Below are 27,380 nucleotides of genomic sequence, written 5' to 3'. Positions count from 1 at the left end.
AAACAGAAAATCACTTGATCATAAAATAAAAAAACTATTTGAGATATTTAGTAATTGTCAATGTTTATAATGAAAACAGAAAATCTTAACTCATCAAGCTAAGTTGCAGGAAACGTGGCCCTAGGGGTCGTTTCCCCAGGGGAAACGAAACGAAACGCGTTTCCCCGTACCGTACGGCCTGGAAACGCGTTTCCGGCCGTACGGCCACGTTTCCCGAAACGTCGTTTCCCCAGGGGAAACGAAACGAAACGCGTTTCCCCGTACCGTACGGCCTGGAAACGCGTTTCCGGCCGTACGGCCACGTTTCCCGAAACGGAAACGTGGCCGTATGGCCGGAAACGCGTTTCCAGGCCGTACGGGCCACGTTTCCCCAAAAAAACAGTTGTTTTTTAATTTTTTTTTTTTTTAATTTGTTTTTAAATTTTTTTAGGGTTTCCAGGATGTTCTAGAAACCTATTCTAAAGTTATAAAAGAGCAGTTTGTCTCATTCTCTCATCACACTATTCAGCAAGTCGTTTCTCTTGGAGACTGGCAGTTGTTTCAGCTAGGGTGTTTTGAGCAGTGAGCAAAGTAGATTTCAGCAGCAGGGGAAAGAGATTTCAGCAGCAAGAGAAAGAGATTTCAGCAGGAGATTTCAGTAGCAGCAGATTTGGCTCAACTACAACCATATTTCTCTTCTCTTTTCTGGCATTTCAGGGTAGTCTCAGCCACAGATAATTAATTTGGGTAAGCCACATTCATTTTTTTAGTTTTTTCTTACTATTTCTTCAATTTTTCTAGGGTTTAGGCAGCCAAAAATATGAAAAACGTTTTTTATTGATAGATTTGTTTTTTAAATTTATTTTTGCAGCAGATTTGGCTCAGCTACAGCCATATTTCTCCTCTTTTCTGGCATTTTAGGGTAGATTCAGCCACAGAAAATTAATTTGGGTAAGCCACATTCATTTCTTAGTTTTTTTCTTACTATTTCTTTAATTTTTCTAGGGTTTATACAGCGAAAAATATGAAAAACGTTTTTATTATTTACAGACTTGTCTTTTTAATTTATTTTTGCAGCAATGGCTTCCAGCCAAAGTGCAGCTGCAACTTCAAGCCCTAGGGCCAACCCAAGGGCTGAATATTATCCTCTTTGGAGGCATGTGACGAAGCTTCAAAGATGTGGAGGTGGTGGCTCATGGGAATGGCGATGCAATCTTTGCAATAATACGTACAAGGGCTCCTACCCAAGAGTGAAGGCGCATCTATTGCATGGAGGAGGACAGGGGATTTCAGGTTGCACAAAAACATCAGATCCGTTGGTAAGGAGGGCATATCAAAGAGAGCAAGATGAGGCGGATGGTACTAAGAGAAGGCATGATGACCTTACTCAAGCTCCATCTAACATTGAGCCAAAGATTGTAGCTGAAGCAAGAAAGAGGAGAGCTGGTCACACTCAAGAACATGAACAACCAGCACCCAAAAATACCAGAGGCCCAGGGGCATCCCAATCAGTTCAGGATAGCAGAATTGCTAGATTGGTGAATGTGCAAGCAAGAGAAGAAGCTGATTCCAGAGTGGCTAGGTGCATTTATGCATGTGGTATCCCATTCAATGTTGTTCGCTCTCCTTACTGGCAAGATATGATAAGGGCAGTTAACAAAGCTCCTCAAGGGTACAAGGGGCCCAACTATGAGAAAGTCAGAACCCAGCTTCTCAAAAATGAGAAGGAACTTGTGGAGGACATTTTAGCTCCAATTCGTTCTTCCTGGAGTAGCTCTGGGGTTACCATAGTCTCAGATGGTTGGACAGATATGAGGCGCAGACCATTGATAAATATCATTGCCACTTCCCCCAAAGGAGCAATGTTTATCAAGGCAGAAGACTGCTTAGGAGAGGTGAAAGATGCACAGTTCATTGCTGATGTTATTATAAAAGCTATTGAACAAATAGGGCCTAACAGGGTGGTGCAAGTTATCACGGATAATGCACCAGTTTGCAAAGCTGCAGGTTTAATTATTGAGGGGATGTATGACCACATCTTTTGGACACCATGCATTGTCCATAATCTGAATCTGATCTTAGAGGAGATCGACAACAAAGTTTCCTGGATAAAGGAAGTCACAGGGGAAGCAAGGGAGATTATCAAATTCATCACCAACCACCACCAGTCTCAGGCCATATTTTGAGAGTACTCCAAATTGGAGTTGTTAAAAGTCGCTGAGACAAGATATGCCTCAAACTTCGTGATGTTGTGCCGCCTTGTTGAGGTTAAGCATGCATTAGTTTCTATGGTGGTGAGTCAACTTTGGATTGAGTGGAGACAAGCAGATTCAGAGCGGGGATCTATGGTGCGTAGATTGTGCCTTGATGAGGATTGGTGGAGCAAGGTAGATTTCTTGCTAAAGTTCACAACCCCTGCATTTGAGCTTCTCCGGAGTGCTGACACTGACCAACCTTTCTTGGGAGAGGTATATGATGGCATGGATTCCATGGTTGAGAAAACTATGGAAATCATTTCGCAGGAGTCTCCACAACTTTTGTTTGTTGATGATCATTTTGCTGGTTTGATCAAGAAAATCATTGTTGACAGGTGGAACAATTTCAATACACCATTGCACACTTTAGCACATGCTTTGAACCCCAAATTTTATGATGAGGAGCTTATTGCTAAAAGCAATGGGAAGAGGAAGGCACCCCATAAGGATAGAGAGGTGGCTACTGGGGTGAAAAAAGCACTTATGAGAATGTTTCCTTCTCATCTACATAGGGAGGTAAAGGAGGAATTTGCCAGTTTTGTTGCAGGAATAGATGATTATGCAGATATATCAGTTTTGGAGGACAGAAGCACCATGAATCCAGTTAGGTGGTGGATTTGTCATGGAGCAAATGGTGTACATTTGCAAAGCCTTGCCATTCGTATTCTTTCACAAGTGGCAAGCTCTTCATCAGCAGAAAGGAATTGGAGCACTTATGGTTTTATTCATTCTGTGAAGCGCAATAGGTTGGGCTCACAGAAAGCAGAGGATCTTGTTTATGTGCACTCCAACCTTCGCCTTGCATCTCGTAGGGGTCTAGAATACAACAATGGTCCTTCTAAAGAATGGGATGTGGATGCAGAAAATCCTGATTTGGATCTCTCTCTTGCTGCCCTGAATATTGAGGACGATTCTGGAAGTGGAATTGGTGCATCATCTTCTTCAGCACCACCATCCACTGTTGAGCATTCTGCTGCTTCTATTTTTGATGAGGATTGTTATGATGAGGATTAGTCTTTTGTGACTTGTCTCTATAGTTCTTGCAGCCTTATAGTCTTTATTGTACTTGCAGCCTCATATACTAATATAAATAAAGGCTGATTTTGGATTTTCCAGTTCCTATATTTTTATTTTCATTATGTGATTATTCATGACTCATGAGTAAATGTGATGTAAATTTAATCTTAATGTTTAAATGTAATAAATTATAATCATATAATGTAAATGTATCATTAATGCTTTATGATTGCACATATATATATTAATAATTTTTAAATATTTTTAATATATATATATATATATATATATATATTCGCGTTTCCCCATTTCCAAAATTTGGGGAGGTCGCGTTTCGTATCGCTTCCCGTTTCGCAAACTCGTTTCCGTTTCCCCGTTTCGTGCAACTTAGTCATCAAGTAAACTAACAATTTTGCCTATTTAGTATTTACTATTTACTATTAAACAAAGCTAGGTAAGTAAATCCAACGACCGGATATTTACTAAGAGAAATTTACATTCCACGCACATCAAAATGTAAAGATCTTAGCAACTAATCTAATAATATTCCACGCACATCAAAATGTAAAGATCTTAGCAACTAATATAATAATATTCCACGCACATCAAAATGTAAAGATTCAAGAACACTTACATGCAGGCAAACACAGGGAAAGCAGCGAGCACGAGGCGAACAGAGTTTTGAATGGCTTACTCGGAACTCCTCACCAGTGAACACAACAACTTGCAAACATAGTTGAATATCTAATAGCTGATGAATTCAGAGATGGTGATGGACAATTATATAGAAAAACTCGAGTCAGTTTTGCCGCCAATCCTAAATACGTTTGCTGCCAAAAACTGTGCCTATTTCTCCCGGGCTTTTTTGGGTACGCATGGATCGGGAGCCCGTAGGAGCTCTGATCCATCGAGGAGCGTATAGACGCTCCTCAATGGATCGGAGCTCCTACGGGCTCCCGATCCAAGCTCACACCTGAAACCCGCTCCAAAAACCGCTCAATTTGCCGATAAAAGCTCCCATAAAGCTCCAACGCTCCAACAGAAGTTTCCGCCTATTTTGGAGCATTTCGTACCAGCTCCTAAGCTCTCAGGAGCGTCGTAGCTTGGGGTACTTGCTCTCCAATGACCGAGAGCAGTACCCGTGCAACATTGGTTACATTTAACCATCTCAAGCAAATCAACCATATACCATCTCAGGCAAGATACAAGCATCACCATGACCCAAGGAATCAATCCCCGATCCCTCAAGGGGAACCCACCACCCCCAAGCCAAGAAAGTTTCTTGTGAGTAAACCCTGAAATTACAATTGTTACTCATGTGCATTTTAGGCACAACAGTCCCAAAGCACAAGTTGTGAGACCCCGATGGCAACTTAGAAAGCTACCCACTATCTATCACATCAGTAGCCTTGCCTTTCTGTCTTTAATCTTAGCTAGATGAACTCCATCTTAGGGTAAAATCCCTATGGTCAAACTGAGATTATTATGTTGTAAAATTGAAAAGTAAGGCAACTTTGCTTGCTATCTGATTTAGGGTTTTGAATTCACAATTTAATTTTCAAACCTAAATCAGAGATTTCAATTTGCTTTTAAAATCAACAAGTCAAATTTAATAATCTTATTTGAGGTTTAGATGTCTTGAAATGAATTATGTTTTAAGGAATTTCTTGCCAGAAATTTCAAATTGCTAAAACAGATTTAAAAAATAAAAATAAAAAATTTAAGATTTTGTAATTTTTGGGGTTGGTTGAAAGGAAGGGCCTGTCCCTTAATTTGTTTGGGCTATGGGGTCATGCATGCAACCTTATAGGGCTGTTAAGACAAGATCCAAAGGGCCCAGATTCGACAAACTAAGAGTGGCCTTGACTTACGAAATCAAACCATGTTTTTGCTTTCAAGAAAAAGAAGGCATAAGTTCTTTGTCTTTTAAACAAACTAGCCTCAACAACTCACACGTGTGGGTAGATGCCAAGAAAGGAGGGTCGCCAACTCAAAATACTCAAATGTCCCCTCAAAAGATGAGAGTGAAATTAAGGAAACATGTGCCTCAAATGCATGTATCTTAGTCCATGCAGCAAGTTGACCTCCAAAAATATGGTAGAAAGCTGACATGTGCGGGTAAAGATGGTGTGGATGTCTCTTCACAACACCCAATGTAACCTCAACAACTCCACACACGTGGATAGATGCCAAGAAAGGAGGGTCATCCCCTCAAAAGATGCAATTGGGTGAAATAAGGAGACATGTGCCTCAAATGCATGTATCCTAGTCCATGCAGCAAGTTGGCCTCCAAAAAGACGATAGAAAGCTGACATGTGTGGCTAAAGATTGTGTGGACGACTCTTCACAACACCCAATGTAATTTTCACAATGCCCTGGGCATGTCACAACACCCTAGGCACAAATGCAATCCCCAATGTAAGAGACACAACTCCCAGGCATGGTAGCAACCTCAAAGTGATGTGTCATGCCTCCAAATGTGTTTCATTAGGTGGTAATAATTGACAGCCTTTAATTTCTCAATGACTCATTTAACTTATATCATTTCCTAAGTTTAACCATCGTGTGGACATCATTAAACTTTATTACATGTGACAACCCCTAAGACAAGATGCATTTCCTAGGACTCTAAGTTAGGTGAGCTCGTTGTGATGAATATGGTGTTAGGCAAAAAGGTATTTACTATTTTCATGAGTTCACACTCACAACCACATAGGACGATGTAGAGGTCATCCCCTTTATCTTTCAAGAGTTGGGGTTTATCAATTTATTTCACATGCTTGTGGGAGCACTTGACAATGATTACCATTTCTTGAGCCTCAATTTTTTGCTACCCCTTTTTCATCCTTTTCTTTATTTGTTTGGTCCCTTCTTTCTTTTATTAACCCTTTTTGCAAGGGACATGGGGAAATTGGGCTTTATAGCAAGGTGGCACAACTCATGCATATAGTACAACCTTCTTCTTTGGTTGCTTCAACCTTGAGCAATTTTAGCGCTTTTGACTTTATTTAGGCCTTTCTTACATGGGATTTTCCATTCTTTATTTGGACCTCACTACATGACATATGATAAGTCAACCATGAAAACGGAAAATGATGAATATGAATGGAAATGATGTGGAAATGACAAGGTGTGATGAATGGCTAGGGAAAATCACACACTACACCTACGTAGGTCACTAGCAATACAACTTGACCCAAACATGAATTAGGCATAAACAAATTTCACACTTGACTAACTATATTGTGATTGATGTTAGCTTTTTTAGTAGCAAAGAATGCCAAAAATGAAAATGTAAAATACCCATGTTTCTTGAAATGCTCAACGGTCTTGATGACAGAGTCTATGGGGATAGCAAAGCTAACTCCATCAGCGGCAAGAGCCTTCATTGTGTTAATACCTATTACTTCTCCATCAAGATTGACTAATGGTCCACCAGAGCTTCCCTGTAATACAAACAACCAAATTATTAATATTCAAATTATTGGCAACAAAAATGAATTATAAAAATAATTAGCATTCGCAAATAACCAAAAACTATTTAATCAAACCTCTAACTAGTGTTAGAAACCTTAGCAACGGGATGTTCCTCATGCATCTCTAGTGTAAAATTAGCTAATAAAGTATACATTGATAACAATGAGAAAAATGTGATAAAATAAGCAATAATCAAAGAATGGCCTTATGTAAAGGAGTATCGAAGCTTAGGATACAAGTCAAAAAGGCCACCTATCTAACGTGCATTCCACTAGGATAATGTCATTGTAACCAAGTATAAACAAATTACATGCACAATGTTACCACCTATACATGCACAAAGAGTTGAGCACTGGAGTTAGAGGAGATGATCTCATTCTTTGATGGATGATTTTATTTTTGATGGACTTTCTTACATAAATTGATGCATTATCTGTTATTTAGAGTCATTGTTGAGGCATATTTCACACCCTTATGGTGAATTTGCATCACAAATTTGTATGTTTAGCATGGCAAGGACATCATATGCATAATGTTTGAGGATAATATGCTGAGGAGAGCACTTTCTAAAAAAGATTTGTCATCACTCATTCTCAAGGGTGTACCCTTTAAAGGGCATGTCAATAATATCTTGATTGGTTAAAGAGTGAAAAGAAGGAATGCAAAAGAGAAGAGGAGCACTCTAGTTTCTTTGAGATTTTTATTGATATTTTTGAGAAGTTGCTAGAAGATCTCTTGTAAAGAGTGCCTTGCCTTGAATATAATTCTAGTACTTATTTCATGAAGAATCCATAACCTTCTAGAGTGTTCTCCATAATATTTTATTAGAACACTAATCAAATAAACTTCTACAGGAAGTTCCCTCCATAAATGTCTCTAGAACAAACTTTTCTTAATATAAAGCAGGGGTGCCCCACATAGAAGTGTCCAGAAGCTCTCCTAGAAGCATCTAGCAATAGCTAGAAGTCTCTACAAGAGAGTGTGCTAGGAGTCTATAAAATTCTATTAGTTTTAAATGATTGTCTAAAAGGAACAAGACTCCTCATTTCCAAATCAGAAGTCCAAGCGGATAGAAATCCACCTCAGAAAGATAGGGACATTGTAATTTGCAGGTTAAAAGAAGAAAAATCTTTGGTGAAGTATGTTGCCTTTCGCTTGGGTATAAACCACATTGATGCCTGGCCTGCCATGTTAGATTATGCTGGTATCTTTCTATTGTGAATCTGTTCATACATATTTTGGTGGATTGTTTTGAGGTTAGAGAAAGGTGCTTTGGGGAGCCATACACGCCCTCTTTATCACTTGACATAATCAAAAGTATTAATGAATATTAAAATTGTTGTTCACTCTGTTTGATGTCTATTGTTGTTCTCTTTTCTTTTATTGGTTTGTACCATATGTTGTTTGGCTTGAGTCAATGATGAAATGCCATCTTAATGAGCTTATCATATACTTCCATGTATCAGGGTGGTTGATTTAGTTGGTAACATTCATGTATAACATAACTTATTGATTTCTCCATTGAATTACAACCTTCTCCATCAAGAACAAATCCATTTCCCCAAAGAACAAAGAACTTGGTCTTGCTTGTCTTCTTTGTTGGAAATATGATAGCCATGGTCGGTGTTGTCGCCCAAACTGTACAGGCAAGATGCGACAATGCTTAGGGCAGAGGCAGTCACTCTTATCCCCGCCCTCTCTATTCTAGCTGTCTCCCTACAGCAAGTTATGGGGGTCGTCCCTGTGAAATGTGAAGATGGGAGACTTGTTAGCAACCAACAAGTCCAGGAGACGCAATTAAATGGCCTAGCAACCTAGTTGAATTAGCAAGTTAAATGATTGGATTAGATTACTGTGAAAGACCAGTGCCTTAAATGGAGTCAACCAAGTTACAGGATGATTAGTTGTTGCTCGAGAATGCTCCACTATCCTATATGAAATGCAAATCCTACAATCTAGGTGAGATGCAAAATCTTGGTTATTTTTAGATTAAATGCCTACTCTAAGTGTGTCATTTCTCTTAATTTTTTTGAAGCTAGTCTCTAGAGTAGGTTGTAGATAGAAACCGAGAGGAAGCAAGTTGAGGCTTGGTTAACGATACCTCCCCCGAGGTTCTAACCACCTGGTGCCTCCGGCGCTACAGAGACTGTGATTCTGACGACTGCAAGGTCACCCTGTTAACAACTAAAGAGTTTTTAGCCTCCTCAAGCTAGATGAGAAAGGTGGGTCTATATTTCTATCGACCAAGCTTATGCTCGGAAGTAAATTTGGTTAATGCAAGAAGCTAATCCTATAATGCAAGTGCAATAAATGAGTGCTCTTAAGGTGAGATCACTTAATTACTTGAGTACCTAAGTCACATGACACGAGGACACGAGACACGAAGGACACGTAAATACAAGTATTCAATACGAAACGCAGCGACCTGGAAACAGGACACGGGGGACACGTTTTATATATATTTAACAAATATATATATATATACCGAAATATAGTTTTTTATTCATATTAAATTGCAGGTTGCAGCTTATCTAATCAAATTAAAATATAATTACTTCTCAAAGTTCATAGTTCACTTTAAAAAAATAAATAGAATCAAAATTTAGTATTTAGAAATTAGAATGTGATATGCTTGGTCTTGATTCTTGAATATTCAATGTTCATTGTTCATGTACAACTTACAAGCACATAAGAAAATAACTGAAGTCTAATCCTATTGATTTCTTCTGCCCCCCCTGCGAGAAAATGCCACAGCTTTCCCTTTCCCTCTAGATGTAGATGTTGGTGCTGGTGGAGTTGGCAGTGGAGTTTGCTATGCTCTATAAGCTGAAGAACTAGAAGTAGGAGCTATAGGAGCTAGACCACGTCCTCTACTGGTGGCAGGGGTAGCCCGGGCAGGTGGTGTCACCTAGAAACATTACAATCTCCCAATCCTGAAATCTTAAAAAACTGATAAGTCTGCTGCATTTTGAATGAAATCTAAAATTCTACTTTCTCCATATGAAAACCAATGAGGCCGGAACCACTCTCAAACATCCTAAGTCATTTCATGGTAATGTTAAAAATTTAAGTAAAAGGATGAAAATGAAGATTAAGGAGAATTGTCACTTTTACTTTAAGAATTTAACATTACCATGAATAGCATATCAATACTAGGGCCTAGACTTGATCATTAAGTTGCCCCACTCAAAAATTATTTGTTTCTTTCAAAAAAAATTGCAGCTTATGCAGGCAACGTTTTCTATCAACGGAATACGCGTTTTCCAGATGCAGGACATGATGAAAACCGACGAATATGTTTTACATTTTACAAGACACAATGAAAAACATTTTCGACACGTTTTAGGACTGTTTTCGTGTCCGACACGTAAAATACGGGACACGGGACCTTGGAGGACGTGTCCTGTGACACACGTCCTTAGTTGAGTACTTAATTACAAATGATCTTTGATTATGATAATAGAGTACTTTAACAATATATGAATGATAATCCCAACCACAAGAGAAAGTGCTCAAACTTAACAGTGCCAAAAAATGTGACAAGTAGAGAATTGCTCAAAGACATGATTTATGCTTCTTAACGCAATTACCAATCTTCAAGATAGTAACCAATAAACCACCGCTTATGCCAATTAGATACACGAGAGAAAATTAGACTTCTTATCACAATTATGATTAGAATATCATCCACAAGAGATATCCAATTTGACAAAGAATCTACTTACCCAATGGCAGTGAGAAATTTAGAGCATTAATCCACACATCACTTAACAGCAAATTTCATCAAAATTACCGATTAAATTAGAGCAGTTATCTGTATAAATGCAAGAGTGGAACTAGATGTCAATGACCAAAGTTTAGCCCAAATCACTTCAACCACAAATTATTATGAATTAGAAGAGCCTATTAGCCAATTTTAGAGACTTATATATGTTTTATTACTCTTGCAACTTTGTTTTCAGAGGTCTGAAATTTTATATCAGCAGTCAAAAAATGTTGCAAGATGCCCAAGATAAGCTAGAAATCGATGCATTCAACTTCCTATGACATTTACTTGATCAAAAGATTGCATCAACCCTATAGATCATATTTATCATGTTGAAGTTTCTAAGTTTACTTAGTTAGAAACCCTCCATGCACTTTATCTAATTTATTCCTACCTATTTGTTATTTTACTTAACAAGTTATTTACAATGTGAATACAGAAAATAAACACTAGTGCATGCTCAACATATTATAGATCAGCAACTAAAGGAAACAAAAACAAACACACCATATGACACCATTATTTTTGGACCAATGTCCCGGGGAAAACCCAATGTGGGAAAACCGGTGCAGCTATCTGAGGGTTTTCTTATTAAGAAATATCAGAGTACAATCTGGGTGTCGAACTGGCCTGCCCAACAAAGAATTTCCTTGGCAATAATACCTCTCGGTTTCTAACAAAGCTCCTGTTTGATACCCCAGATAATCCTTCTGGCAGCTCCTCAACACCAATCTGCCCCAGAAACCCCAGCATCAACCTCTTTCTGGACTGCGTCAGCCCCTCTCTGCCCAGCGCTAACCCTACGTCACCCCGGATGGGTCTGCATCAGCCTTACGAGGCCCTGCGTCAGCCCTCTAGCCCTCTGCGTCAGCAACGCTGGACTCTCTAAGGCTCTGCGTAGCTCCCGCCTGCCTCTACGTGGCCCTGCGTGAGCCCTGGCTGGCTCTGCGTCACTCTCCCCAGCTACTGCGCTATTCTCCTAGAACTATCTCTGCCTCTCTATCTTTCTGTACTCAATGCCCCTCAACGGCAACTCTCGATCACTATTTCTATCTCTTAGCAAACCCCACTCTAGAGAATAGAATGACTAATCACTCTCGTCTGTTCTCCAAGTGACCCCCAAGCCTCCTCTTATACCTTTCCTATTGACATATCAACGACCGAGATTAAGTCATCAATCAACAGCTAAGATTAGATCTGGCTTGATCCATGTCTTTTGGACCATTCTAACACAGTTTCATATTAATTCCCATTAACATTTTATTTCCCCTAAGTTTAGACTTAAGAACTCCATTAAAAATATTAATTATTTTAATATCTCCTGAACTGTTTAGAATCTGCCCAAATCCTTTCTGGGTATTGGAGATCTCATATGCCCCAACCTCTCCACTAAATTTTGTGGCTAGAGCACATCCGATGCTACCCCAAATCAACACTCCCTCTTAGCAAGGATTGTGCTCTAGCAATACTCCTCACTGAATATTACTTTGATCATCCAGCATCGGTACCTGTGCTGATGTTAGGCCTTCCTGCCCAACATCCTCTGCAATGTTGCATCCTGTACTGCTGCCCGTGGTTCTGCCACTGCCACTGCTGCATCTGTATGACAGCTCCCTCTGCATCCGTGCTGCTGCTGGTCCTTTCCCCCAGCACTGCATCTGCAGTGCGCCTCCTCTCATCATGTTGCATCATGCTACCCACTACTGTACTGCAACTCCGTTATTGAGAAGTAAGTAACTAATCTCCCAATCTGAACTCCCTGTTGGGCTAGAGACACCCACTAATGTTGAAGCTCCCTTTGCCGGTGACCAGTGCTCCCTATCTAACCTCTGTGCTACTACAACAACTCCCTGCATCTCGCATCGTTGCACACCTCCCTGTGCCATCCTGCACTGGTGCAACACTCCTGTGCCTCTTGCACTGCTGCAACCTGCTAGCCTCGTGTTATCTCAGGAATCCTGCATTGTAGCTCTCTCTACCGCTCCATCCGCATCCATCTCTACCTGACTCAACCAGTCCTAGTACTTCTCTTCCGGGCTCCCGTAACGAGGCCTAATCCAAGAGGCTAGGTACCTCGAGGATCCTGCACCTCATCGCCTGTAATCCATCTGACTACAACTCGATGTCTCCCCACTTCCGCTCAAGTGGCACATGTTCACTCATGGCACAGTCATCGTCTGTCAAAACTTCCTTCTCTGCGCATGTTGGCGCTGCCTTAGTCTTAGAAGACTCTCCCTTACTCTTCTTCCTTGGACACTAGCTCGCATAATGACCCAGCTCCCCACAGTGGAAGCACGTGATCATCGAGGGATCCTTCTTCTTCCGCTTTTCCTAATTTCCCTCAGATGCCAGGGCAACATCTTCCTCCTCCTGCTTGACTTTGATCCCCTTGTTGCTACTACCCATCTTTGACTGCCGTCTAATCTCTTTCTAGCGAAGAGTCACCCACATCTCGTCCCAAGGTGGGAGAGTCTCTCTGCCCAATATACTCTGGACAAATACCTCCCAGTCATCTGAGACAACGTTTAGGGTTGTCCTCACCATCAGCTCTTGATCCGGCGTGGCTTCTATAGCAGTAAACTAATCTCGAATCTCATTCAGTCCTCCGAGGAAGGTGTCAATCGGTTCTCCCTTCTTCATCTAATACGACCTCAAACGATTCTCAAGTAGCATTCTTCTCTGCACAGAAATATGTTGGTACAACTTCTTGAGAGCCTCCCACATCTCATATGTCGTTTCCTTCTCGGCAATGTGTGGAACTACATGGTCCTTGACCCCGGCAAGGATGATGCTCTTGGCCCTCGCCATTGCCTCCTCGTACTTGTCGTTATCATTGGGGTCGACTGGGATAGCTATAACCTTTAAGGTGAAGTTCTTGACACGATTCCTGTCAAGTACGAAAAAGATTCTGGCCTTCCAGACTGCGAAGTTCGACGCTCTATCCAATCTATCTTGGTCTCTTACTCCGTGTAGTGCCATGATTCTCTTCTACTTGCCTCCTAGAAGTTCTCTGTTCGACTCCTCCGAGTCTCTATGTCCAGTCTGGAAGTTCTCTTCTGGTATCCCTCTGAGTCCTGATTTCCCTCCTGGAAATCCTTCTACCGCTGTCGAGATGCCCCCTACTCTGATTTTCTTGTGTACCCGCGCCACTGATCCGAGTTCCTCAGCTAGAAACCCTCGGTAGCAACTCCTCTTGGCCTTGCTCTGTCAGGTATTGTTCTGACTACAGTACCACACCAACTCCACTCTGCAATATTCCCACAACCTTCTAAACCCCAGCAACCTGAAGGTGGGAGCTCCTAGGCTCTACGCAATCCTGGCACTAGCAACCCGGCCTCCTCACCCAATTATGTCAACCCTCCCAGCTTCTGCGTGGCTCTGCGTGAGGCTCTCTTTACCTTCCTTAGCCTCTTTGTTGCCTCTTCCCGGCTCACCCTTCATGACGCAGGCACTACGTCACCCTTCCTTTGTTGCTGCTCTACTAAAAACAACTTCTGTCACCTTGAGACAGTTGTTTTCTACTACTATTGCTCTGGTCGGCTGATGTCCTCAGTCCTCTTGTGATCTGCAATCACACTATGATACCATGTTGAAGTTTCTAAGTTTACTTAGTTAGAAACCCTCCATGCACTTTATCTGATTTATTCCTACCTACTTGTTATTTTACTTAACAAGTTATTTACAATGTAAATACTGAAAATAAACACTAGTGCATGCTCAGCATATTACAGATCAGCAACTAAAGGAAACAGAAACAACCACACCATATGACACCATTTTTTTTGGACCAATGTCCCAGGAAAAACCCAATGTGGGAAAACCGGTGCAGCGATCTGAGGGTTTTCTTATTAAGCAATATCAGAGTACAATCTAGGTGCCAAAACTGGCCTACCCAACAGAGAATTTCCTTGGCAGTAATACCTCTCAGTTTCTGACAAATCTCCTGTTTGAAACCCCGGATAAACCTTCTGACAGCTCCTTAGCACCAATCTTCCCCATAAACCTCAGTGTCAACCTCTCTCTAGACTGCATCAACCCCTCTCTACCCAACGCTAGCCCTACGTCATCCTAGATGGGCCTGTGTCAGCCTTAGGAGGTCCTACGTCAGCCCTCTGGCCCTCTGCGTCAGCAACGTTCGCTTCTCTGAGGCTCTATGCAACTCCCGCATGCCTCTACGTGTCCCTACGTGAGCCGCTGTTGAATCTGTGTCACTCTCCCCGGCTACTGCGCTATTCTCCTGGCACTATCTCTGCCTCTTTGTCTCTCTGTACTCAATGCCCCTCAGCTGCAACTCCCGATCACTAATTCTATCTCTCTTAGCAAACCCCACTCTAAAGGATAGAATGACTGATCACTTTGGTGTGTTCTCCAAGTGACCCTCAAGCCTCCTCTTATACTTTTCCTATTGACATATCAACGGCCGAGATTAAGTCTCTAATCAACAGCTAAGATTAGCTCTGGCTTGATCCATGTCTTTTGGACCATTCTAACACAGTTTCATATCAATTCCCATTAATATTTTATTTTCCCTAAGTTTAGACTTAGGGACTCCATTAAAAATATTAATTATTTTATTATCTCCTGAACTGTTTAGAATCTACCTAAACCCTTTCTGGGTATTGGAGATCTCATGTGCCCCAACCTCTCCACCCAATTTCGTGACTAGAGCACATCTGATGCTACCCCAGATCAACATATTATGTTCAAATCAAACCTCATAATTATGTATATCAAACTTAACACAACTCAGAAAATTAGTGATTTGGCCCTTAGTAAACCAACAAGGTACCAATTTATCAATGCCCAAATGGCTCCAATGATTAACTAATTAGATTGGGTGATTATTAGGTGATTTTAAGTCAATTTTAATGATTTTTATTGAGTTATATTACTGCATAAAGTGGCTGTAGCAAAACACAGCGAAAAACTAAGAGGGCAATAAGCAAACCGAGTGACCAAGAGGCCTAATTGAGAGCTAGTATGTTTGAGTTTTGGTTCTAATCCCTGCAACCACCAAGTTAGCTCTAATATTGTTGCAAAACCACAATGTTAGCTCACTTAAATAATATAAAAATCTGAAATGGCTGAATAAAAAGCTAGGGCAAGGCCCAAAGAACTAACAACCCCAAGACTAGGGCTAGAAATGGAAAATGAGAAGCTTAAAGGGCTAAGCAAGGGCAGAAATGGAGGAAATGGGGGCAACGAAGGCCACGGCAAGGGTATGTGAGCCCTCTAAGGCTGACGTCAAACCCAATAGGTTTGAAGCAAGGCAAGGGAAGGCCCAAGAAGGACTAACGGCCAAGGAAAAGGCCACATTTGGCCGCGACTAGGGGCTAAAGGAGGGTCGATGTTGGAATTTCTAAGTCTAATTGTTAGAAATCCTTCATGTACTTTCTTATTTGTTTTTCCCTACTTGTTTTGTTTAATTAACAAGTTATTTACCATGTAAATACTGAAAATAAATACAAGTACATGCTCAACACATTACAGATCATCAACTGAAGGAAAAACAAGCACACAAGTGACAATGTTGTTTCTGGACTAATGTCCCCGGAAAAAACCCAATGCGGGAAAACCGGTGTAGCTATCTGAGAGTTTTATTATTAAGCAGTTTTAGAATACAATCTGGGTGCCAGACTGGCTCACCCAACAGAGAATGATCTCGGCAGTGCTACCTCTCAGTCGGAGACAGATATTCCAGCTAAAACCCCAGATGAACAATCCCACAGCTTTCAGCTTCAATCTGCCCCACAAAATATCCAGTGTCTGCCTCTAGGGACTGCGTCAGCCTCTCTAGCCCAACGTCACCCCAACTCACCCTGCACCAGCCTCTAGATCCTCTACGTCACCCACGCTAGCTCTCTTTGGCAATGCGCAGCTCCTGGTTGCCTTCGCGTGGGCCCTGATTGGCTCTGTGTGGCCTCTAGCTGGCTTTGCGTCCCTCTCTCCCAGCTTCTGTAGTGATGCTCCTGGTACCCTCTCTGCTTTTGTATTCACTGCCCCTTAACTGCAACTCTGATCACTCCTTTGATTTCCTACCCTGCCCCAGAAAATCGAATTCTTGATCAACTCGGTGTATTCTCCAAGTGACCCTCAAGCCTCCTCTTATACTTTTCTCGTTAACAATTCAACAGATGAGATTAAGTCCCTAATCAACGGCTAAGATTAGATCTGTCTTGATCCATGACTTTTGGACCATTCTAACTCAGTTTTATATTAATTCACATTAATATTTTATTTTCCCTAAGTTTAGATTTAGGGACTTCATTAAAAATATTAATTATTTTAATATCTCCCAAACTGATTAGATTCTGCCCAAACCATTTCTGAGTATTGGAGATCTCATGTGCTTTAGCCTCTCCACCAATTTTCGTGGCTAGAGCACATCCAATGCTACCCCAAATCAACACTCCCTCTTAGCGAGAACTGTGCTCTAGTAATACTCCTCACTGAGCATCACCGTGATCATCTGGCATCGGTCCCTGTGTTGATGCTAGGCCTACTGCCCAACATCCTCTGCATTGTTGCATCATGTATTGCTACCCATGGCCCTGCCAATTCCACTATTGCATCTGTACGACAGCTCGCTCTGCATCCGTGTTGCTACCCATAGCACTACCACTGCTAATTGTTGCACTGCAACTCAGTTATGAGAAGTAAGTAATTGATCTCCCAACTCTAACATCTTTGTCAAGCTAGAGACACCCTCGATGCTGAAACTCCCTCTATTGCTGACAAGTGCCCTTTCTCTGACCTCTACGCCGCTACAACAACTCCATGCATCTCGCACTGCTGCCTCATGCTGTCTTGGGAACCCTGCACTGTAGCTCCCTCTGTCGCTCCATCCGCATCCATCTCTACTGACATCTGTCAGTACTGCTACTCCTCTTCGGGGCTCCCGTAACAAGGTATAATCCAAGAGGCTGGGTACCTCGAGGATCCTGCCCCTCATCACCTGTAGTCCATCTGACTACAGCTTGATGTCTCCCCACTTCCTCTCAACTGACGTGTGAGCACTCATGGCACAGTCATCATCTGTCACTACTTCCTTCTCCACCCTTGCTTGGGCAGCTGTAGTGACCAACCTAGGGTGCTAGATCAGGCTAAATTTATTATCGACCAGGGTAAATAAACTTCGAGGCATGCGTCTAAAATCTATAGACAAAGGATTCCTAACTAAGTGTTCATTGTGGTAGGTTACAGTACTTCTTTACGGAAGGTTAAGATATGTTCCATATCACCTTGACACTCAGGTCACTCAACTCATCTAACTGTCCTAAAGACACTGTGTATTGTTGACCGAGATTTTAATCCCCTTACAAGGATGCTATGCACAAAAGCTCTGTCTAGTTAACACTCAGCGTTCATGAAAGATCAAAGGCATACTACAAATTTAAATACATGTAAACAGAGTTTATGAGGATGCTTTAAAAATTATAACGATGGATCAGATCTCTTACAAGATATGGTTCAATAATCTTAACGATAAATCCTTTAAGATATCACCATAAACATCATTCGTAAAGATTGCTAATTAAATCAACAAAATTATAAGCGTAACTCTAATCACTATGCATGCTATTCAATATTCAAAAGCTGCTAATGAAATGAAAATGACAGTATACCCGTCCACGCAAGGCCCGTCCGCGTTTCAATGGTACACTGGAATACGCTCAAGCAACTAAGGTATTAACGCATGAACAATGTTATAATGAAATCGTGACTGTAATCGAGTTCTGGTATTAAGTTCTGAAGATCATACAAAAGCTCTGTTTTCAAAACGATATACAGAGATCAACAACCATGTAACTGTAACTATATCCGTGTTTTTAAAAACAACTAATACACGACTTTCATTTGGATTGAATGTACATTCACTATGCAGTTGTTTCCGCTTTTACTATGGAATGATTTTTGGGTCATTTCCATTCTAAACCGATTTCCAAAAAGAAACAAAACGAAACCGGTTTGGGAAACCTATGGCTGTCGCTGCCTTTGTCACCAAAAGGCTAGGGCTTTGACCAGCGTTGACCGCATAACAAGGAGCGTTGGATTTGTTGTAGGATCGATGTTTCTCCATGCTTGTACATTCTAGTTTTCGTTCCTATTCCTTGCTTTAGCTTGCCTGTCATGCCACGTGTCAAACGATGAACCATTTACAGGATGTTGTGACTTCCTGTAACCTTTTTATTAAAAATTCCTAATTTCTAACATAACTCATAAATTAACTTTAATGCAAAATAACAACTATAATACTGTTAACTAATCAATTTCAAGGAATATAAGGGATCTATGGAGGAAAAAGGTAGACAAATGATGTGTTTCAAGAAGAAAAAGATGATCATGGAATGGTACCAACATCTCCCCCAAGCTTAAGGAATTAGCATGCCCTCATGCTAATCCTGATGTGCTGCCTCTAAACTCTGTCCCTGCCTGCACCTCTGCTGCTTTCAACAATGCATCCATGTTCTTCTTAGCTTGGGCATCTTTCTGACTGTGGAGCTCATGCTTTAAACTCTTGTACTTCTCCTTAAGGGCTTTCTTTTGGTTATACCATTTGGTTTCCCACTTGCAGATGTCAGTTTGTTCAGCCTCGAGTTCCTTGATCTGCTCCCTCAACTTCTCATTTTTCTGTTGAGTCTCTTTAGTATGTGCTCTTAGCATTTCATTCTCTTTCTTGATGACTTTTTCCAGCATGTTGGCCTCCATCAGTTCTTCTTTTAACTTTTCAATTTGCTTTTCCAGCCTCCTTTGTTTCTTAATGGCGGGTGGTGACTCTTTTTCTTGCCTATTGTTGCTCTCAACCTCCATCTCAGCTTCTGGTCCAAGTTGTGAGTGAGCACTACTCTCAATGTCCATCGGTGCAGGTGCATTCGATTCTGGTTGGTCTTCTTGTGGCTGGGTCTTTTGTGCTCTCCTGGATCTTCTTGTATAGGTAGTAAAAATTTTATCTTGCTCTGCTTTCTAGGCATCCTCTTTTCTCATTTTCCTCGTCCTCACACTACTAATGGGTGGAGGTACATTGCTTGATTTGTGCACAGGAATCGCTTCATCAATGTCATGCATAAATCCTGAGTGCTCTTGCTGTTCTTGCTCATCCTCTTCATCATTGATTTGGTTCGCAGCCAAGAATTCCTTCCACATTCTTCCCCTTCTCTATAATACATACTCAATAAGAATTTTAATTAGCCCGAAATGATATAAGCTCTTGTCCTCGTTACCTTTTTGCTTTTGGATGGTTTTCAACATTTTGGTTAGGCTCTGCAAGAGGAAATATGGTAAGCTAATAGTGCACTTCCCTTTCAAATGTAACAGTAGTTTGATGTGGTATAAATAAGCGATGTTGTAGCGGCCCTCACAAGTTACAAATTTTTGGAAGATAGACACCATTTCGTCCCATGGATGCATCAGCCAGCTCCTAGGGACATCTTTCTTCCAGTTAACGAATGAGACCCTCGATCTGGATATGAATTGGGTCCATGATTCTTCTTTGAACTGTTTTGTCTTGAAGTATTTCTCCCCTTCTGGGCTGATCCCTAAGGACTGTGCTATGGTGTCTTCTGAAACCCTGAATGAAAAATTACCTATCAAGGCTTTCTCCCCATTGAATGTAAAGGCAAATTGTTTAGTGACTTCCTCATTGCTTCCATTAAACTTCTCCAAGAAGGGTAGCCATTGTTTTTCTTTTAAAATTGCAATGCAGTCATCGTGGTACTGAGAACTGTCAAATGTGCTTGGCTCTACCCTATTAGTCATTTTGACAAAGAAATTTTGCTCTAACCCTCTTCGTTTATGCTTACGAATTCAACAAAGGTATTTTGGTTTGTTACCTTTGTCTTTTGCTCCACACTGCTGACCTGGTGGCGCCCTTTGTTCTTCGAAACTAGCTCCTTCAATGACTTAAGCAATGCCCAGATGACTGTCTTGTAATTATGGTGGAGGTCGAAACTTGTAAACCCAAATGACTATGTTTTCCTTTTGTATCACTTGCTACTCTCAGTCTTTGTTGTTGAAATCACAGAATTCGAATTGCTAATATAGAACAATTGAGAATGAAATGAAAATTTTTAAATAACCGACCCGACTCAATTCATAGCATATTCATATTTTATGACAGAGGAGTAGCTGTACTGGGTCGTATGAATACCATCATGATAATGCTGGAAGCATGTATTGGAGTATGATATCAAATAGTTGTTTGCATCATTCGACTTCGTCGGGTGGTTATGTTATAATTTGGCCGATTCAAACATAATGAACAAAATCGTATAACATTCGGCTTTGAAACAGTTCACCACATGTCCCTCGTTCATTGGTACCTAGCCGAATAGGGAGATGTTGGACCGGCAGTAGGGTTTGATTGGCCAATAAAGAGTTGATAACAAAGGCTAGAAGGGTGATATAAGAGGGGATTGAGAAATCGTATGGAGAGTATGGGGATTTTAAAAATCATATAAATATGGGATAGGCTAGAGTGTTGGGAGATGATAGGGATTAAGAATATGATAAGGGGCAATAGGTATGTAGGTGTTTTTGAAATTGATCGTAGCAGTCATAGTCATCACATTTAACATTAAAAATAATCTAAGAATTTAAATGTTAAAAATAAAGAATACATTACACTTTTATTGGTTGATCAAGTGTTGAATTGGCATGCTAGGTAGGACTAATCTTTCTTGACTAATCTTTGTTGTTCATGACAAGTCCCTCTGAGATGAATTTGGATGCAACAGGTCCCTCTGAGATGAATTTGGATGCAACAGGTCCCTCTGAGATCTGGAAAATGTTTGTGCAGCTTCTTTGAAATCTGGAAAAGAATTATATGTGTGCAGGTTCCTCGATCTTTGGTGTTTGATGAAGCCTCGGTGACAAGCAACCTTTGAATCTCTGTTGAAACTTTGTTGAAGCTTCGTTGAAGTAACTTAAGATAACAGTCTCTTAACAGGTCCCTTTTATATATGTTGAACAGGTCCCACTACTGTTGGTGCTGGTAACATGGTCTTCTGGACAGAACAGGTCCCACTGCATAGTGTTTTTAAACAGGTCCCTCTGATTAGAACAAAGACAAAAACAACTTCTTTATTGAAATCTGGAGTGCTGAAACAAACTCTTTGGAAATTTACAGTGACGAGATGAGATAAGAAATTTTTGAGAATTTACAATGAGGAGATGAGATAAGAAAACAAAATGCTGATGCTTCTCCCCCACTAAAGCGTTGACTTGTCCTCAAGTCATTATTCAAGTGATGAATCAAACAGGAAACAAAAAGAAAAGGAATTCTTACCAGCCAACGAATTGGTTTTCAAGTAAGAATTCTGGGTTAGAGTGTGCCAGTGTCTGGTTTTCACATCTAACCCATTTTTATTATTAATTTTTTTTTTTAATTTCTTTTGGATTTCTAAATTGAAATGAAATGAACTAGGCAGAGATACTACAGCTGAAGGTTGCAATATCTCAACCTCTCTCTGTTGAGATACTGTTTGAAGAAAATTTTGCTTGCTGATGGGCTTATTGTAGAGTTTCAAGCGATGACCATTGACAGTAAAGGAGTGACCTTCTCCATCAATAGTAATGAGCTTGACTGATCCATTGTCATAAACTTGAATGATTTCCTATGGGCCCATCCAATGTGTGGTAAACTTGGCTTTATGATCTCTGAATTTAGAATCAAAGAGTAAAGCCCAGTCTCCTTCCTTGAACTGCTTCTTCTTGATATGTGCATCATGCCACTGCTTCCTTTGTTTTTGCATGAGGATTGTTGTTTCCTCTGCTCGCTGCCTCATTTCATCCAGCTGGTTCAACTGTTGAATTCTTTCTTATTGTGCTTCATTCAGATCCAATGTTACTTGGGAGCGGGAGCGGAAGCGGGGAGCGGGAGCGGAAGCGGAGCGGGAGCGACCATTTTCAGAAGCTCCCGGTTTGGGAGCGAATCCCGGAGCTTAATTTTTGATACATATATGTCAACAAAAACATGTAGAATGATGAATTAGATATAAAAAACATAAAAAAGCATAGATTGAACCATATAAGAACAATCATCTAGAAGTTATAATCTTCATCAACCACGTCCGCAAGTTAGTAACATAGTAACATACAACATATTGAGTCTCATGATTCATCAATCTTAAAGTTTCAAGCTTTCAAAATTCAATATATAACATTTATCATCATTGATCACCAAAGTTGTACTTGTAAGCTAAGTGTAACCATTACAACAAATAATATCTAACATGAAATGAAATGTTATAAAATGAAACGAAATGAAACAACTTTCAACTTTCATGAAGCATCATATTCATAATTCATTACTAATGAGTTATAATTGCCAACTTCAAACTTAAATTGTCATATATTGTTTAAAAAAATATCATAATAAATATGAAAGAGTCAATAGTTATAAAAGCTACTAGAAACTAGAGAAGAGAAGTAAATCTATTATCTATTTCTTATGCTTGGGCCTCTTGCCACCACGAGAAATGTCTAATTTTTTAGTCTTGTTGCAAAATCAGGATCTTTGTCATTAATATCACCCTCCAAGCATTAATATCCAGAGGTATCTTTGTCATTACCTTTGTATCTGTATAGGGATCTTTGTCATTAATATCACCCTCTAAGCATTAACATAAGATAGAAAAAGCATAGCTTGTCAAGTCAAGATTTTGTTTGAGTGATGCGTACATTTTTAGAAGGGTCATGATAGAGGAGTTCGACAACCAATGTCACTAACATCAAGGTACATAGAGGGATTGGTACTCTTGATTAAATATGAGTTCCATACCCTAATACATGACAAAATTCAATGGAAACATTGCAATCCCCCAATCCTGAAATCCTGAAAAACTGATAAGTCTGCTGGATTTTGAATGAAATCTAAAATTCTACTTTCTCCATATGAAATCCAATGAGGACGAAACCACTCTCAAACATCCTGAGTCATTTCATGGTAATGTTAAAAATTTAAGTAAAAGGATGAAAATGAAAATTAAAGAAAATGTCACTTTTACTTTAAGAATTTAACATTACCATGAATAGCATATCAATACTAGGGCCTAGACTTGATCATTAAGTTGCCCCACTCAAAAACTATTTGTTTCTTTCAAAAAAAATTGCATTTCGAACATTACTACAAAAAAAAAATGCAAAAAAGGCAAAACGCTCCCGAAAAGGCAGGGAGCGAAATTTTTTTTAGGGAGCGCGCTCCCGAAGCGCGGATCGGGAGCGGGAGCGAGGGGGGGGGGCGCTCCCCCGCAACACTGTTCAGATCAATTCCCAAATCTACAGCCATCTTAAAAGTATGTATTTGAAACTCAATAGGAAGCATTACCTCTTTGCCATACACCAACTAATATGGTGTAAATCCTCTAGTATTCTTCCACGTGATTCTATAAGCCCATAGTGCATCTTTGAGCTTCTCTTCCCAATTCTTTCTGTTCATTGCCACCGTCTTAGTGATAATTCCTTCCAAAGTTTTATTTGTGGATTCCACCTGGCCATTGGCCTGTGGATGGTAAGGTGTACTTCTTCTGTGCTTGATTTGATATTTTTCTGTGATGTCCTTAACTAACTTTGAAGTACACTGAGTACCTTGATCAGTCACTATCTCCCTTGGTACTCCATATCTTACAAAAATCTCTTCAAAAAGGAAGTTTATCACTGTTTGTTCAATTGCTCGAACTAGTGCTTTTGCTTCAGCCCACTTTGTTACGTAATCAGTACATAATAAGATGTACTTCTTACCATTGGGGGTTGGATTAATGGGTCCTATGAAATCTAAAGCCCATTTTCCAAATGGCTCTAGGTGCACTTGGGGTTGAAATGGCATCTCATCTGTAGCTGTTGGCCTACCCATTCTTTGGCAGCTATCACAACTCTTCACGTACTTTTTGGAATCCTTAAAAATAGAGGGCCAGTAGTATCCAAGACAAAAAATCTTGAATGTTGTTCACTTAGCTGCAAAATGCCCACCACACAGTTCATTATGGCAAGATTTTAAAATATCAATTATCTCATCATTTCTTACATCGTCTAATAATCATATCATAACCAGTGTAAAATAAATTGCCATTAATCCATGAGTATCGAGCACTTTGTTTGACTAGCCTCTTCTTTTCTTTTGGAGTAAAGTATGGGGGCGTTCTTCCAGTAGACAAATAATTGGCCAAGTCAACATACCAAGGATTCACTATTGAAATTGCAAATAGATTTTCATCTGGAAAAGAATCTTCAACCGGAACAACCTCACCTTGATTTTGCAGTCTAGAAAGAAAATCTGCCACCTGATTCTCCTTCCCTGGTCTAACATTGTGATGTTAAATTCCTGTAACAATAATAATAACCATCTGGTAACTTTGCCACTAGTTACTGGTTTAGTCATTAAATGCCTAATGGCAGAATGGTCAGTATGTACAAAAACTCCATAACCAGTTATATAATGTCGGAATTTATTCACAGCATGTATGATGGCAAGCATTTCTTTTTCTGTGACTGTGTAGTTTAATTCAGCAGGTGTTAGATTTTTGCTAATGAAATAGATGGCATAATGACAAGACTCCTCTTTCTGGCCTAATGAGGCACCTACTGCAGTATCAGATGCATCTGTAAAGATGTGAAATGGTAGGTTCCAGTTAGGTCCTTTTAAGACTGGTGTGGTTGAACACTTCTTTTTGAGTGTTTCAAATGCTTGCTGGCAATTCTCATTCCAGTTGAAAAGTACATCTTTGGCTAGAAGCTTGAACAAGGGTGAAGCTATTTTACTAAAATGCTCAATAAACCTTCTGTAATAGCTTGCATACCCAAGGAAACTTCTTATCTCTTTTTGAGTCTTCGGAATTGGCAAATTGACAATGATCTGGATTTTCGATGGATCAACTTCAATGTCTTGAAAAGAAATATAGTGGCCTAATACTATCCCCTCATTTAACATCATAAAGAACTTTTCATTGCTCAGGGACAGATTAGCTTCAATACATCTCTTCAAGACTTTTTCAAGGTTCTCTAATGCATGCTCAAATGAACCGCCATACACTGAAAAATCATCCATGTAAGCTTCAACGCAATCATGAACTAAATCAGCAAAAATAGCTAATACAGCTCTCTGAAATGTAGCTGGAGCATTGCAAAGTCCAAATGGCAAAACATTATAAGCATAAGTGCCCCAGGGACAAGTAAAAGTGGTTTTGTCCTGGTCCTCTAAGGCTATCCTGATTTGGTTGTAGCCACTGAAACCATCAAGAAAAGAGAATGATGATTTCCTAGCTAATGTGTCTAGCACTTGGTCAATAAATGGTAGTGGGAAATAATCTTTGAGCATTGCTTTGTTCAATTTTCTGTAATCGACACAAATCCGCCACTTACCATTTTCCTTGGGCACTACTACCAATGGGGATACCCACTGACTGTCAGAGATAGGATAGATAAAATTAACTTTCAACAGTTTTTGTAATTCCTCTCTAACAATATCCTGGAGCATGGGGTTCATTCGTCTCTGCGGTTGCCTCACTGGTTTGATAGTATTATCGGTATAAATATGGTGAGTGCATGTTTCAGAGTGAATCCCGTGCATATCAGTGTAGTCCCAAGCAAATGCTTTCTGGTATTTTCTCAATAATTGAATCAATTTCTCTTGCTGAGATGAGTCTAGGTGAGTGACAATATTCAGAGTTTTTCCTGGACTAATCTCTATGGTCTTACTCTGTGTGTTTGTGATGGATTGAATGGGAAAAACATTGTGGAATGTTGTTTGCAAAGATTGAATGGTGCATGTTTCCTAAAAATTTTGGGCTAAAAGTTCATCTGCAGCATGATATTGATCATTTCTCAAATTTTCAGAAATATCAGGTTGAGAAAGGAACAATTCTACCAAATCATCATTATTATGTTCTTGAAAATTATAGATTTGGTTGATGCTAAAAACAGATTGTACTTCTTCTTTGTCATTGTATTTATCGTCAAGCCATAAATTGTGTGCTACTGTTGGTGATTGTGCTGATGGGTAAAGAGTGAGTTGTTTTCTTTCAGTTCCTCATGAAATGATCATATTACCCGATCGACATCCTATGAATGCATCAGCAATTGCTAACCATGGTCTACCAAGGATGATAGGGTGCCCTCCTAAATTGGATTTGGGTTGAAAAACTAAAAAGTCCACTGGATACTCCCAAGAGTCTAGCGAAACAATTATGTCCTCCAAAATCCCTTCAGGAATCACTTTAGACCTATCAGCGAGTTCAAAAACAATTGTTGTGTGCTGAAAATTTGTGAGCTGGAGCGTTTTCATGGTTTCAAGAGTCATGACATTTATTGCGGCCCCAAGATCTATTAAAGTGTTTGGAATATGTATGTTGTTAATGATTGTAGTGACCCTGGGAATACCAGGATCAACATACTTTTCCATTGAGATGGTGTTTGTCATAAGGCCAGCTAAATGTCCAATAACATGAATGGTTTGTGGATCAACCCTTTTCCTAGTAGGCTTCTTAAGGCACACTTCTTTGATTGCTTTAGTATATATGGGAATGTCTTTTATGGCTTGTAGTAGTGGAATTTTTATATAGGCATTCTTGAGCTCGTCTAAAAAATCAAACTGTGGTATAGACATTGGAAGTTTTGTTTGGGCCAATCGGTCTGGAAAAGGTGGTGGATGCAATGGTTGCATTTGTTTATTTTTGGTGTCATCGTTTTGTTTTCTTTGATTTGCAGTTTCATTTTCATTTTCTTCGTTGTCTTCTTGTTTACCAGCTGTTGGAGATTCTTTGTGGAGTACCTTACCAGACCTCAAATTGATATTTTGCAAGGGTAATGTGGGATATGAGGTTCCCTCATCTACATTGTAGGCTGGTCTCTCTGCTCTATTATTTGGATTTGGTACAGGTTGAGCAGGGATTAGA

At 40.1% G+C, this 27,380-nt stretch overlaps 1 protein-coding gene across 1 annotated transcript in view; it reads right to left on the bottom strand.

Moving 5' to 3' along the window:
* The window catches only part of LOC149172418 (putative protease Do-like 14), a 349,659-nt gene that overhangs the window by 53,611 nt on the left and 268,668 nt on the right, over positions 1 to 27,380 (bottom strand). The window contains exon 8 of the mRNA XM_089424320.1: positions 6,555 to 6,697. Within this exon, the coding sequence (XP_089280446.1) occupies positions 6,555 to 6,697 (143 nt within the window). The remainder of the gene's footprint in view (positions 1 to 6,554; positions 6,698 to 27,380) is intronic.

Source organism: Pinus tabuliformis, chromosome 4_2 (genome assembly GCF_031772625.1).
Source record: "Pinus tabuliformis cultivar Carrire ecotype Pingquan chromosome 4_2, CPIR1, whole genome shotgun sequence".
In the NCBI taxonomy this organism is placed as follows: Eukaryota; Viridiplantae; Streptophyta; class Pinopsida; order Pinales; family Pinaceae; genus Pinus; species Pinus tabuliformis.
Note: the sequence above shows the minus strand (reverse complement) of the source record. Positions and strands in the feature narration are given on the sequence as shown.